Source organism: Oenanthe melanoleuca, chromosome Z (assembly GCF_029582105.1).
Source record: "Oenanthe melanoleuca isolate GR-GAL-2019-014 chromosome Z, OMel1.0, whole genome shotgun sequence".
Taxonomy (NCBI): domain Eukaryota; kingdom Metazoa; phylum Chordata; class Aves; order Passeriformes; family Muscicapidae; genus Oenanthe; species Oenanthe melanoleuca.
In genome coordinates this window covers 19,377,665-19,392,077 of record NC_079362.1, presented here as the reverse complement: position 1 = coordinate 19,392,077, position 14,413 = coordinate 19,377,665, and the positions used below count along the sequence as shown (strand labels likewise).

Genomic DNA, 14,413 nt, shown 5'->3' with positions numbered 1-14,413 from the left:
CCGTAAGGCCTGAGGTATCAATGCCCATTGTACTTTCTGTTCTTTCACCGTAGTTCCCCGATGTTACAAGTGGCTCTCCCAAACTGGGACTGACACGGCAGCACAAGGTGAGCAGACTGCTCCGGTAGCAATTCCCACTAGGTCAAGGAACCGGCCAGCAAGAGACGGGGAAAAGGATCCAGGGAATGATCTGGGAGAAACTCAGGAATTTAAAGTGCTCGCACCTCACCTAGAGGGTGAGTAGACCAGTGGGGGCAAGTATGGGAGGTGGAATATCTCTGGAACGAAGCAGGAGCTTGGGCCAGGTCAGGCGGCTCCTACATCAGCAAACTATTAATGTGGCTGTGAAACTAAGCACCCTGCTGGACTGGGTACAGATCACTCTACAAATGAAACAAAGTGCAAACTTTTTCAATTTCCTAATGTGGTTTTGCCACAAACATGCAGCACATCTTTCATTTGGATATTCAGAAGAAAACCCCCAAACGATTCAAGACTGTATTTATATGTTAGATTATTTTTAGCAATGCTAAAAATGCTCCTAAGACCTCATTCAGGAGGAAATTATTTTAGATATAAGACGCAAATAAGTTTATAACTTCTTTTCCTAAATCCTAATTTCTTTGTGAATTATTTTATCCAGAATTTCAGAAGACAACCACAGGACTCATAAAAATATGCTTTACCTTTAATTACAGCTTACAGTGAATACCAGTATGACAGCGAATCACATGTGATATACTGGAAATTGTTTTCCAAGTCAGTCATCTACATTTTTCTCTAACCAGCTGGCAACTTTGATTAGTAGTTTTCTCCTTTCAATATTTTCAAGTTTTGCAGATTCCAGTAGCGTAGTAATGGCCTCTCTCTCATCCTCTTCCAAAGTGGCATTATAGAAAACCTGCAGCTGAAGAAATAAACACATGAGCATAGTTCACACATCACTTGCAGCAAGCAACTGTGTGCCTGACAGATGCTTTAGACAGAGGTGCACAGAAAAGGGCAGATGACAGAGACTAAAGATGGGGTGGGGCAAGGTTACTGATTTACACTAATGTGGGAAAGCTCCTTACATATCAAGAATGTGCCCTTTTGCTGTTCCTCTAAAATCCTTTCAAATGCAGCCAACTTCACTGGTACTGGTGGTACCACACTGTCTAGGACTAGCTGGGTAGAAGAATCCTCGTGTGCTGCCTGTTCTACAATCACAGAACAAGAAATCTTTCTCATCAGTCTAATAGGCAAAAGACAAGAGAGGACTGAAGAATAGTAAATAAATATTTGGGGGAAGCAGTGATGAGAAAGCAATATGAGAAATTATGAGAATATGAGAAATTAAACAGATGTCAGTATGACAACCTAACAGGCCAGCAGGCCAAATGTTAGTACATTTTCAGTAGATATCAAGGCAGAGATTGCCTCTACAGACAGATTTTATAGAAGAAAATGAGACAGTTGTGAAAGAATTTGTGGGGACTGTGCTCCAAACGTGAAGATTTAGAAGACATCAACATTTTGGTCAATAATTTCTTTAAAGAACAAAAACTTGTATTTACAAACTGGCAATGAAGTTTAGACTAAATGCTTCTCTGGTTTACCTCTTGGATCTGTACATCTGTTTTGACAAATCTTCCCATGACTTTTAGTACATCATGCAATAATTCATGCCCATATCTGTAAAATTGAGATAAAATTCCTTCAAATAGCACATTAGCAAATATACTAAATTTCATCTCATTTGAAAATACTTGCACTATTTAGTGATTACTTACTATGCTGCAAATGCCAACTAAGCTGAAGTTTGCAACTATGGCGTTTTCCCTCTTTTAAAAAATTACCATTAATATTCAATTCAGTCATTTGAGCCACATGAAATACAATAATTACCCTCCATCTTCATTTCCCAGTAAGATCTGTTATTTTGTACTTTGGTAATGTGAATTCTTTGCATGAAACAGATAATCTCTGTGAGCCCATGCAGCCAAACTGAGCTAAAAAGGCTAACTAGTAATGTGTCTAACAAGCTGGTGTTCCTGTTATCCTGTTATCCTGGATATCCTGAGGGTGGCATATAAATAAACACTTGCACTATGTTTTAGTTTGAAAAGAATGGAGCATTTTTCCAGCTAATTTCTCATCAATTTAGAACACAGAAAAGCTCTGTAAGGGAACAAGCTGATATGACACAAATGTGCTACAATTTGCCTTTTGTAGTGTTAACAATAATTTACATATTGGAATGCTTCTAAATGCCTGATTTTGGTTTTGCTGCCACCAATGGATCACAGTGGTCTCCTCTGCCATCAAAAGCAGCTGGAATGTACTCTGTCACAGCCCTGCTGCTTTTCAAAATTGCCAAGGAAAGAGGGAGTCTTCAAAAAGACATCAAAATACTTCCTGTGCTACACTCACAGTTTACAGCATTTACACCCACTTGTAAAATCCTATGGATAAACTCCCTCTAGAGTCAGAATTCCCGGGGTACTTAAAAGCACAGAAACAGTCATGAACAGACTAATTTTTAAAGTCTTCTGTGTTTGATGAGCCATTCTTTGGCATTGAACCCTGATCAGAATTAAATCCTCTGAAAACTTTGCTCTGCATACTTAACTGAATCAATCATTACAATAGCTATCTCTGAAAGTACATAACCCTAACCCAAATCTGCACCTGAATTTTACAGCTCAAACATAAAAGATAGAGGAAGAAGCCAAAGAGCCACAGAAACCAAAGGAAGCCAAAACTTGTTGCTTACCCTTGACTTAAAAGTGGCCAATTTTCCGTAACAAATTCCCAGGCTATACGGTGCCCAGTATCCTTAGTCACTACATGTGAGATGATGACTGAAGTACAATTGGAAGAAAATAATGTGTCACTGAGTCCATATTGCAAGTATCTGTTAGAAAAGCAGGAAAGAAATAAACTTGTCAGTTGCTGTTGTACAACAAAAATATAAAATATTGCAATCTGGAAATATAATCCAGTTCACAAAAATTCCTATCTCAACAAATATCAGCATGTGTCACTCTGTGTATTCAGCTTAGATTTTGTCCCTAACATTTGTTCTTTCACACTGACTCTTCACTTCTTAGTAAAGCGAGTGTGTAAAATATCAAATGGACATGGATATGTTTCTTATTTTTGTATCAGAAAGACAACTGTTCCTACCAGACTAGCTTGTGGAAGGACAGACTGCTCCTCTCCTTCAGACAATTCACTTCACTGTGACTCAGATGGAGCCTACAGACTATGCCAGCAGTGAGACACTTTTATACAAAAAGAACCTGTTTATAGGATCCCCTATGACAAGACTCAGTAAGAAGATCTTCATGAGGACTAATGCAGGATTTCAGAAGTATTTCAGAAAGTGTCTTGTAATGATGTCAGTGGCAGTGAATGCCTGAACATCTTGAAAAGTAATTATTTTCTTTGTTGTCTCAAAGTTTTACCTTGCATTCTCCTACTTCCAAATGAACCCTTTAAGAGATATTTTCCCATAGGATCTTGCAGGCAGCTGCTTTATGGGTAGAGTAGTTGAGCTGGGTTTCTCCCCTCTGCATACCACCACTATGCTTAACATAATGAACAAAGAATTGTGAGGGCCAGGAAAAGCACATCTTAACATTCTTCACCCCAAACCCTCCCTGAGTGGCATTGCAAAAAACAGATTGGCTTATCAGCTACTAAAGTACATGGAGGAAGAAGCTCATCACAACTCCCTGATTTACCATGGAATGGTGGTGGTTCCAAGAAAAAGGCAATGAAGGATCATAGTTTACGAGGGAAATTAGTATAGCTGGTTGTGTGTCTCTTTGCAACGTCTTGTCTTATTCTCAGTCATATTTTTCTGTCTTCCCAAATTACCACCACACTAGAGCAGGTGGCTGGAAGGACTAAAATGCTATTTCCACACCTTTAGACCCATGGAGTTTATGAGAATGTTTGAATGAAAATTCTTTAGATCATCATTTCTAAAGTTCCGTCCTTTAACAAATGCTTTAGGTGATACAAACATGATCCATTAGAGAATTCAACATATTTTTACTGACAAAGATACAAATTCCAGTAAAAGAAAATAAACACAGTGTTCCAAACTGTGTTCTGAAAACATTTGGACAAGACTTTGATACATGTCTTAAGTTTTTGGTTGGCTCACATGGAGTTGGGACTTAAGACTTGATGACCCACATGTTGTATTTGCAGAAGGATTGTTTATTTGTGTTTGTCCCATTTTTCATACTTGCTCCCTAACAAAACTCTATTTAATTTTACCAGTGATTGACAAGACATACTTCTGTGGAGGCAAACCTTCACCAGCTTTGCACAATAAAGTATTTTTGTTCCTGTTCTTTAGTTCTGCATACACAAAGATACACTTTGATCAAGGTCACCTGTGAAGTAACCATGGCTCTTTGGTACAGCTCAAGGCATAGAGCAGAATGTCTTCATCTTCCTCAATGGAGTCAGTATGGTTGTACATTTCCCAGGCAAAATTCCATTCTTTATCAGTTCCCACTGCAACACCATAGCAGCAAACTGTTCTTCTAACTAAAAAGGGAATTCTGCAAGGCAAAATACAATTTAAAGGTACTGCACTGTTGTAGAGGTAAACCCTGTTGTTAATGCATAACTGATGTTTATTTACAGTTAAAAGATACACAGAAATGCAAATAGAAAATAGTAGTGTAAATAATGATAGGAAATCTGGTTGCTTTAGTCATGATTTAAGCAGTTAAAAAGCATGCAGTTTAAAGGAAACCAAAAGCCCCAATATTTTTTGAGCAGTTGGACCAGACTATTTTGTGTACATACAGTGTCAATGCCACTGTTCCCCACCACAACCTAGGACACGGATCACACCATGAGAGTGTACTAATGCATGTATGCATCATCCCAGACAAGCCTTTTCTAAGTTTTTTCAGTGGATGCATCCAGTAGGAAAAGCCACTGGCAGCACAGAAGGAAACAGAAGGGACATTTTTCCATGCAATTGGCAGCCTCCTATTACTCCCACCCCAGAGAAGAGTCCTCAACATGGCAATGAATTTCATAACAGAAACTAAATGTAAGCATTACTAATATAATGCTCCATATGCAAAGGCTGAACAGGAAATTTCTCGTGTAGCAATGATGTGTCCCTGACATTATGACATTGTAAACACTTTCCAGTGATAGCAGTATTCTACTATGTAGTCTATCTGAAAACAGATTAGTTTGATCTAATGGTATTTTGAGCTAATTCCCTACAGAAGAATGGGTCCTTTGCTGCAAGCAAAACATTTGACTTCCCTATGTCATACTGTTAGTCTGCTTATTATTACATTTAGCCAAGATTTTAAGTAGAGGTGTAAAAATTATCCTCCATGTGATCAGGGGATACCCTTGGAAAAACAGATAAGTCTCTGGTCAGAAAAGCTATTCTTCAGGCCCAAAACTGGGAACAGCAAATTCAAATTTAAATGCAATTTGAGAAAAATTCCTGAGTTTCAGCAGACTATCCTAGAGAAAATGAGGATGATGTCAACAGAGTTATTCATTCAGGAGGAAAGCTATATGACAACAATCATTAAGAGTACAAGGTAGAGAAAAGGAAGTTACAAATACTGGAGACAAAGGACTAGTAGGAAAGAGGGAGAGAGTCAGAGGTGTTTTACATGACAGACACCAGTTAGTGAAAAGGCAAGATGCAGGGATTTTGGTAATTCTGTTGCAGGTGGGGGATTTCACTGTCATACTAACAGAAAGCATGAGCATGTTTTATATTTACTTTTAAAAATAATTTGGATTCATTTATCTAGATATTTGCTGGGACATAAGGGATTTGCCATCAAGAATGGCATGTAGAGTAGTTATGTCAGGCAAAAGTATTGTCCTGTGAGGAATCCCTCTCTGACACATCTGAGTTACAGGGTTTATTTAATAATCTTTTCATAATGTTGCAGTAAGAGGTCATAGTGAGGTGATAACAGGGTAAAGCTATTTTGCTCAAAGTACAGCCATTTATTTTGCTACTGAAGCTGTTCCAGTAGTTCCAAGACAATATTCATTAATAAGTGTAAAGTTGTTGTGTGTGAACAGACAAGTTCTGTGTGTCATTTGGCTCTGATGTACAACATTTGAAGCAGGCTGGATGGGCAGCCTACTCTGAGGCTGTAGTTTGCTGGCTTGTAACATCTGTGGTGGCCATGATGTGGTTTATGTTGTGTAGTTCCCAGAAGGACTTCGGAGCTTGAAGTTATATTAAGTGAGGGGTGTGACTTATTCATCTTGAAGTTTTTCCTGGGAGTAGCTGTGTGATCTGACCTTACTGGCCTGCCAGGATCCCTCATTTCTGCATCTCGAGGAAGATGCAAAAAACTGCTGGAAACCACGGCAGGTTGTTTTATGTTGTTCTTTTGGAACCAATCCAGAAATGATATGGTCATTTCTTAACTTTTGGGGGTAGCAGCAGCATATGTGAACTTTTAGTAAAAAAGTAAAACGGGCAGAAATGCTGCCCCTCCCGCTAAGCTATTTTCCTTCTTTCAAAAAGCAAGGCAGCAACAGCACCTAAGAGAATACATTAATTTAGCAAGCTTCACTACACTCCTAATAATGAAAAAATAGTAAAACTGAGAAATTGGCTGGGGATTACAGCTCTAGTTATTTCCATGAAACAGATAAAAATACACTGTATCAAGTCCAGTTGTGTTCTGCCAGGAACAGTTTGGAAATGGTCAGCTGAAAGTTGATCACCAAATCTGAAACAGAAATGCATTACTTCGTTCCACAGATGTGAGAATCCTTCTGGGCTCTACCTGTGGCAAAACAGCTGCAGTGTGCTGTTATGAATTTGCTCTCAGCATGGAGAACATAAGAGCATCTAAAGGGATTTGGCTGTGAAATATAGGTCAAAAGTGTGTTGTGCCTGTTTTCTTTCCTACCCAGCACATGTAAAGTTTCTTTGTTAACTGCATGGGAACAGTGATCTGTCACTTGAAACCCAAGAAGTGTCCTATCTTCTAGGGAGTTTTCTCCTTAAAACATAATTATTTTCTCACTTAAACAAATCCAGAATTTCATTTTTTTTTACACATATAGCCCAGTAAAATCCATTTGAACTTTTCTCAGTGCCAAGAAGGACAGCAAAATTAATATTCTTCATCAAATTCTAAACAAAATCAGCTAACATATTTCACTGACTTTTCAGCTATTCAAGTTAAACAAGGTATTCAAATGTTAGTAGTACGGAAAGATGACTATTTTGAAAACAGACTGACAGTTCAGCACAGCATTATTGCTTTTAGTGTGGAATTGCAAGAATATTCTTTCTAGAATGCAACAAAATGTGTGTATGTAGGCTATTTAAATTTTTCAGTCTAACTACAAAACTAAGTTTGGCTTTTATGAGGATGATCACTATGAAGCTATTTTAGAAAACTCAAATATACTAGTGCAAGTTCAGTTTCCTTAGCCAACTACATGTATTAACATACATCAAATAAAAACAAAATATTTATCACAACTACAACAAATAAAAATAAACTTTAAATATTCACTCACCAGTGCCAACACTATTTGATTATTGCATAGAAAGACATCAAAAGAAAGAGGGAGGAAAAAAAGAGTAAGAATTTCAATACATGGTAATTTTTTATTTTTTTTTAATGATTAAATACTTGAGTACAGAAAGCCTCTTCCTGGGGGAGTCCAGAGTCCATTCTCACAGACCGGACCCCTGAGCACTGGTCTCCAGTACCAGCATAAGGAATGACAGCTGTTCCCAACACCTCTTTATGTGAACACAGAACATGCAAGGCACCTTGATGGGCACACTGTGGGCAGATGCCTGTATCACACAAACATCACTCAGTATTGTTAAGAAAAGCTTAAAAACTGAGTTGGTGTACATGACAACCTCAAGGCTGTACGACAGCAAAGGGGCTGGGCTATATGGGATATTAGCTCTAATGGAGGTTCACCTGCTACATGGCTAACCAGGTTTTGGTCTTCATGGCAAAATCTGTATCCTTCAGCCTCTAAAGTCTATGTAAAAAGCAGCAATTGTGAAATCATCATAAAGCTGGGATTTGGGGAAGAGGAGGAGGTTGGGCAGACAGAGTTGTCTTAAATTCTGTCAAGAAATAAGAGCAGTGCACAGAGGCATTTCTCATTCTGACTCTCCCTTGTAGCAGCCTTTTAACTTTCTACCTCCCTTAGACATGCACACCTCTACAAGCAGATCACCGCTCTTACTTGTACTCAGGGTTGTCCCTCCACTTAGCAAACAGTTCAGATGACAGGTCCAAACAGTCTTGGAGGCCCAGCCAGCACGCTGTTGCCATGAGTTTTTCCAAATACATTCTTGAAGAGAAGTTAAAACAGTCAGAATAAACCATATGCATAACACATTTGGAGTATTTGAACTGTGCCTAACCACCACAGTTTCAGAACATGATGCCATTAACCCACAAGAACTTCCACTACAAACAATTGAGTTTTAATAAAATAATTAAACAAACAGTAATGGTCTCCAGACATTAATATTAGTGGGTATTAGTGAGGGCAACCAATGTACTATATTTTCAGTAAGTTTTTTGTGTGGTTTATATGTCTCTCTGAAGTTTTAAGATACTGGTTGTGTCTAGTCCAAATCACTCTGATATTTAAGACTGTGGCTGCAGTGGCCTTGCAAAATGAACTATTTTAAAGTTTTAGTAATTTGTCCAAAAATCATAAGTTCATTGCTGTCAGTCTTTCTTTATCTAGCAGCAGCCTGTTGGGCCTGTTCTTTAACGAACAAGAGCTACCACTAAGATCCTTAAACTATCATCCCTTATGCTCCTGTCCTGACAGTGCAGTTTCACTGGAGGTGTCATCATAAAGAATACACACAGGACAGTAAAAAAACAATTCAGTTGATTCACACTAGGTAGAGAATTTTTCCTGTATCTTGTATTTAAATTTACATGAGCGAACTGCAATGTATCAGATCCAATTACACCAGAAAAAAAGTCTTAAGAAAAGCAGAATACTTACTGAGCAAAATAATCATCTTCCAAAGCATCAACATTTTGACGGATAAAACCTGCATAATAATTGTATATTGGCAACATTCTCTTTAAAAGGTATTTCTTTTAAAAGAAGGGAAAGAAAAATTACTTTCATTTAGATACAAGTTTTTATTTTCCTTATTTACTCAGAATTATCCTGAAAGTTTACCACTATTAATGTCTTGAAAACACAGGGCATTAAATAAATATAAATTTGGTCTAAAATGCAATATACCTGTACTCCAATTCAAACAGGCACAATACCATTTCACATCACTAGAACCTCTGAACTTATTATGGAAGACAACAAATTCTCAAAGAAACAAGAAAAGCCCTTTCCAATAGGAAATACTTTACTCTTCTCACTTATTTTAACATGCCTTTATTTTTTAGAACTTAAGAGAACTAAAACTGTGGGATTGTACTTCAAGCAGAAATCTTCAAATAGAAGTCAAGGAAATAAATGTGCCAGTACTATTTCAGGTAAGTCAAATATGGGAAAGAATAATTTCATTAAGTGTGTAAACACAATTCCTTCTTTCACTCAATGAAGGTTAATGGAAAGCAGTATGAAGCACAAATATACTATATGCTTTTTATACATAGCAGTGTTGGTCTTTTCACTTACTACTGAGTGATAGTTCTATTTTCCAGATTTGCAGTTTCAAAAAACCAAGGATGAAGCTTAATATAAAGACTGTGAATGTATTTCTGCTTTTCAATAAGAATCAACTCAAGATTCAATGAGACTTATTATTGACTAATATGTATAATTAAGTACCTCCTCCTATTTAAAACAAAACAACAACTTGATAAAAGTCATGCAAAAGGACTCACAAGCATTCTGACTCATCATAGTCACCACTACATTCCTTTAAATTTAAAAAGCATTACTTTTAGACTAATGTATTTGCACAGCCTAATATCTTTGGTAACTAATAAAATGGTCATACCTTTAAAAGTGGATATACTTCATGGTTCTTCAGTGTACTTTCCAAATTATCAGGTATTAGATTTAACAATACCATATTCCATATGAAGAGTTCATCTTCTCTGGCAAGGTATTTCGTTAGCTCAAGTGCTGTTTCAATTGGAACATATCCAAATCTATGTAAAAAACAACAAAGCAAAACAAAAAACCCCACATATTTTAGCATAATTATTCACATTAATTGCCTACCCCACATAAATCTGTTTATTTATGAAATAGGCAATAAAACATCAGGATACTATGTGGCAAGTAACCTAGAAAAAGCCCTGGAAAAAATAAAAGAAATATAAATGAATGGTGATTTTAGCAGCTGAACTCTCAAAACACTAATTTAGGAGCACTGTGCCACTATCAAAGCAATAGGCCAGTCATGGCAGTAAGCATGGCAGCATGCACACTGTGTCTGCTGGTGGCTGCAGGATATGGTACAAACACATTGACACCATGTGTCTGTCCCACTGGAACAAAATTAAGAAGAAAAGCATGGTTTTAGTTATAATACAACATTTTTTTTTATTGTGAAACAACTTATTTTCATTACATGTTCTTTTCTGGAATATTGTAAAAAACAAACAATTTATTTCACGTGCACACTGTTTGTGGAATTGGCAACTTCAGCATGCCATTTCCATCCCTCAGTGTGGAATAAGCACAGAATTCATTTTTTCACAACAAAATTCCAATTCAAGCCCCTTTCCTCCAGAAAAAAACATTTTGCTGTACTTGCATAGCAGCACAGCTCTGAACTTCACAGTTACATTTCTTCTTAGCTAGTTTTGAGCTCTCTTATGAGAAAGGACATTTTTATGGGAGACAAAATAGTAATTTTTACTTCTTCCTCTCAGAGGTACTCCCACAGGCCCTGAAGCAGGGCAGTGTGCTTGGGCCAGCTCGCCCCTGAGATCCCTCATCACAGGGACGTCCTCATCATAGGTGTCTGGTGCTTTTGGTACCCCTGGTGCATGTGAGGCACAGACACACGTAATGCTTCTCAGCTCCCTACAGCACTGCTGGCTTCTCTAGCACCACAGAACTGAACAACCAAATCGTGACTCATCAAGAGAAATTAAAGAGGTTTGGACATTAGGACTATTTTTTTTCCATTAAAACAAATGCAGATTAATCCCTAAAGAACTCATGGCAGTGCCACTATTTAAAATAATTTCCATGGAAACAAAAGAAAATTCTGAAGTAAATCACTCAGCACTGACAAAAGAAGGAATTAAATAACACCCCTACCATTTTGTCAGAGCAATAGTTCTTATGAGGCACACATGGGTAGGAATGAAGGAAGCAGAAGTAGAAATCTTGAGTGCAATCATGTTTTTTAATCAATTTCTGTAACATATTGGAAACATACTTACTCTGTCAATGCAAAAACATCATCTATCAGTTGGAACCTGCTGACAGCGGGAATAGCCTGCAGAAAGCATTCATGTAGTGTTAGTTTATTTCATTAAGAGTAATTAAGAGTTTACAAAAAGCTTTTCGATGTTTCAGAAAGATCCTAACAGGTTTTCTATACCAAAACAGCCTACAAAACATTGCAAAATGGATCCTGAATTGTAAACTGAAATTATTTATGTGTTTTAAGAGATTTTTTTATATATATACACAAAGAGCTACATAATATAATTATATATTATGTTGTATATAAACATGTAACTACAGTACATTAACCAGAGAATTTCAAGACCCCTCTTATTCTCATGCTGTAATTAAAATTATAGCACGGTAATGCCACCTTTCCTAAAAATATCCTGGTTACAAAATTTTGGTACATTTTTTCCTTTTAAGGTTTAAATACAGAATCTGTACTCAATGCAGAGTGTCTGGCACTACCGTGAAATAAATGACCGAGGCACAGCCATGGGGGTACCTCTGCCTACAGCTCATGTTCTTGTGGCAAGACTGCTGTCCTCCTTGTCCCCTCCCTGTTCCACGCCCCTGCAGTTTGGTTACTGCCCCAGCAAACATTCTCCCTGACAGCTGGAAGCATAAAGCAGGGCAGAAAGGCAAAAAGCTGAAAGCCCACAGGGGTCGGTGGTTTGGGCTGACTCCCTCCGGGGAGGAATGTGAAGCTGGGTGGAAGCCGCATATTCTTGTTCTGCCTCCTGATACCAAGAAATGTTACACACAGCATGACCACAAGGAACAGATGGTTTTGCACAACTGCTACCATGAGCACTTCCTACCAGGAAGCATTACCACAAAGGACAGGCAGTTTGACCACAGTGCCACCCACGCCACTTTGCACAATTGTGGTTAATAAGGCGTAGAATGAACCCTGATTTTGTATATGACTGGGGATTGTGAGAATTCAACACAAAATTGTGGGCACAGATTGATGTGTCTGCCCTCCTCACCCTTTCCAGAAGGGATGCCTAATGGTAAGGCTTGTGTCCTTGGCCATGCCAAATATTCTCACTCAAGATATTAGGCTTGTGATTGCGGCCCTATTGTTTGTACTACTCAAAACTGCTCTGTAGTTAATGCACTCGTCACCATCAATCCAAAATAACTACTTTGTTGTCTTTAATAACCCACACTACTCTTAAACCTGTTTTAGTGTAGCCAAATCTGTAGTTAATAGACCATCCCTACAACCCCTGTCCAGCCCATAGTTACGTTTTTGCAACACTGCATGGTGCCAAAAAAGGGCCCCAAGTCAGGACACGCCCAATGTCCTGATGATGCAGATTTGCTGTGAAAGGAAGAAGCCTACAAGAAGCAAAGCCACTGTGCTGTAGGAAGGTTTAATGTGCTCTGATCAGCTTTGTGTCCAGACTTTCTAGAGGGAGATCATACTGATTACTACTAGATGGAAAGGTTAAATTTTCTCACTTTTGCTACCACAACCACTGAGCTGACTCTACTGCTTCAGCCTCTGGCTCACTGTGGGATTAGGCAACACTGAAACCATGCAACCCCATATAGAGTCACATTTGTTCTGCACCACTTTCACCTTCAGTTCAGGCCATGGCAAGTCAAAGGTGGGATGAAATCTATTCTAAGTCAGTGTCTACAGAGAACTGAAAGAGCTCAAATAGAACTGATCAGAACTTCTAGGAAAATTGTCCACAAAAATCCAAAACAAACAAATTTAAAAAAAATACCAAAAAATCCACAAAACCCCAACCATCCAACCAACCAATCAACTGAAAAACCCACCTAAAAACATCAGGTTATTTGGTTTTTTTTTTAATTCCACAGGCAGAAACATTGTGGTTTGACAAAACATAGAAATAACTCCAGTAATTTTCCTTCTTCATGGTTACTTTATACCAGCTAAAGCTCAGTCCCACATTCATACTGAAAATTCATTGAAACAGATGTAAGGAGAGCAGAAGAACCACAAGCTATTAACACAAACTTGAAGACAAAATGTAATGCAAAAATCTTTTTCATGCTTATGTGAAACACTTTAGGCCTGTCATCATCACTACAAAAAGCCAGTGACTTTAGTGGTGAAATGGTGAGTTTATCATTATTCCAGGTTTCCATCAATGTGATTTCAGATAAAAACTGCATGAAAAAATATATGGAAAGAGTCTGCTCATAAGCTTGAGAAAACAAACATGATCTTACCTTTGGATCATTTTCAAGCAAGCGTGCTAATCTCTTCAAGTTTAATTGGTCATAGTTCACTCTGTAGTATCCACTTAAATTTACATTTAGCAAGATCCAGTCATATTCTGATTCTGACACTTGCATTTCAGGAAACATTCCTGTAAAGTGACATTAGAGTGCATAATTTTGTTTTCCATGCATTGCTTCTTTTGCAGTTACGAACAATGGACTTGGTGTTCCTCTGAGATATGAGACACAAGTTTGAGGCTGGACTCAAAAAAATTCCCCAAAAGCTCATTGGACTTGAGATCTCTGCTCGGCACAGCAGAATGCCTTCAACAAGCCAATGATTCCTCAGGTACTGAGCACCTTGAGATTCTAAGGGGTAGCTGAAAACCCACTTTGCTCCAGTCCTTTAGCTCAAAGGTATGGGAGTTCAGAAAGTTTACCCAAGAGTAAACTCTCAGGATGAGGAGTGATACCCTCCCAGCTGTTGTAGGACACGGACCCACAGTACACCTGCTGCTCCCAGCTCCAAAACACAGTGCTCAGCACATCACAGAAGAACTGACCACCTACCAGTATTCAGATAAATGCAGATCAAGAAAAAAGAAAACTGGTAAGTTTAACCAAGAGACAAGTAATTGAAAATGCTTATTTTAAAGATGACAGTCCACAGTCCTTCTGAGTTACATCACTCCCTAACAGTTTCCTTCTGCAGCCCTCACTTATTCATATGTTCTTGCCTGATTGACTGCTCCTGAGAGCCTACTGTGCATTGAAGGGGCCAGTGCAGCCTTGGAGGCTCTAGGCTGCTTCA

At 38.2% G+C, this 14,413-nt stretch overlaps 1 protein-coding gene across 2 annotated transcripts in view; it reads right to left on the bottom strand.

Annotated features, from left to right (window-relative positions):
• Window positions 1-215: 215 nt before the first annotated feature.
• LVRN (laeverin) overlaps window positions 216-14,413 on the bottom strand; it is a 34,549-nt gene continuing 20,351 nt past the window's right edge. The window contains exons 12-21 of one of the 2 annotated variants that reach the window (XR_008842504.1): window positions 13,612-13,751; window positions 11,388-11,443; window positions 9,986-10,139; window positions 9,019-9,113; window positions 8,236-8,343; window positions 4,392-4,562; window positions 2,756-2,896; window positions 1,599-1,674; window positions 1,074-1,199; window positions 820-907 (exon numbers count right to left, since the gene is read on the bottom strand). Coding sequence is in view for 1 of the 2 variants with exons in the window: in XM_056513043.1 (XP_056369018.1) it covers window positions 761-907; window positions 1,599-1,674; window positions 2,756-2,896; window positions 4,392-4,562; window positions 8,236-8,343; window positions 9,019-9,113; window positions 9,986-10,139; window positions 11,388-11,443; window positions 13,612-13,751 (1,088 nt within the window). In the remaining variant the exon portion in view is untranslated. Of the gene's footprint in view, window positions 908-1,073; window positions 1,200-1,598; window positions 1,675-2,755; window positions 2,897-4,391; window positions 4,563-8,235; window positions 8,344-9,018; window positions 9,114-9,985; window positions 10,140-11,387; window positions 11,444-13,611; window positions 13,752-14,413 lie in introns of both variants that reach the window. The other variant, XM_056513043.1, reaches the window with a different exon arrangement.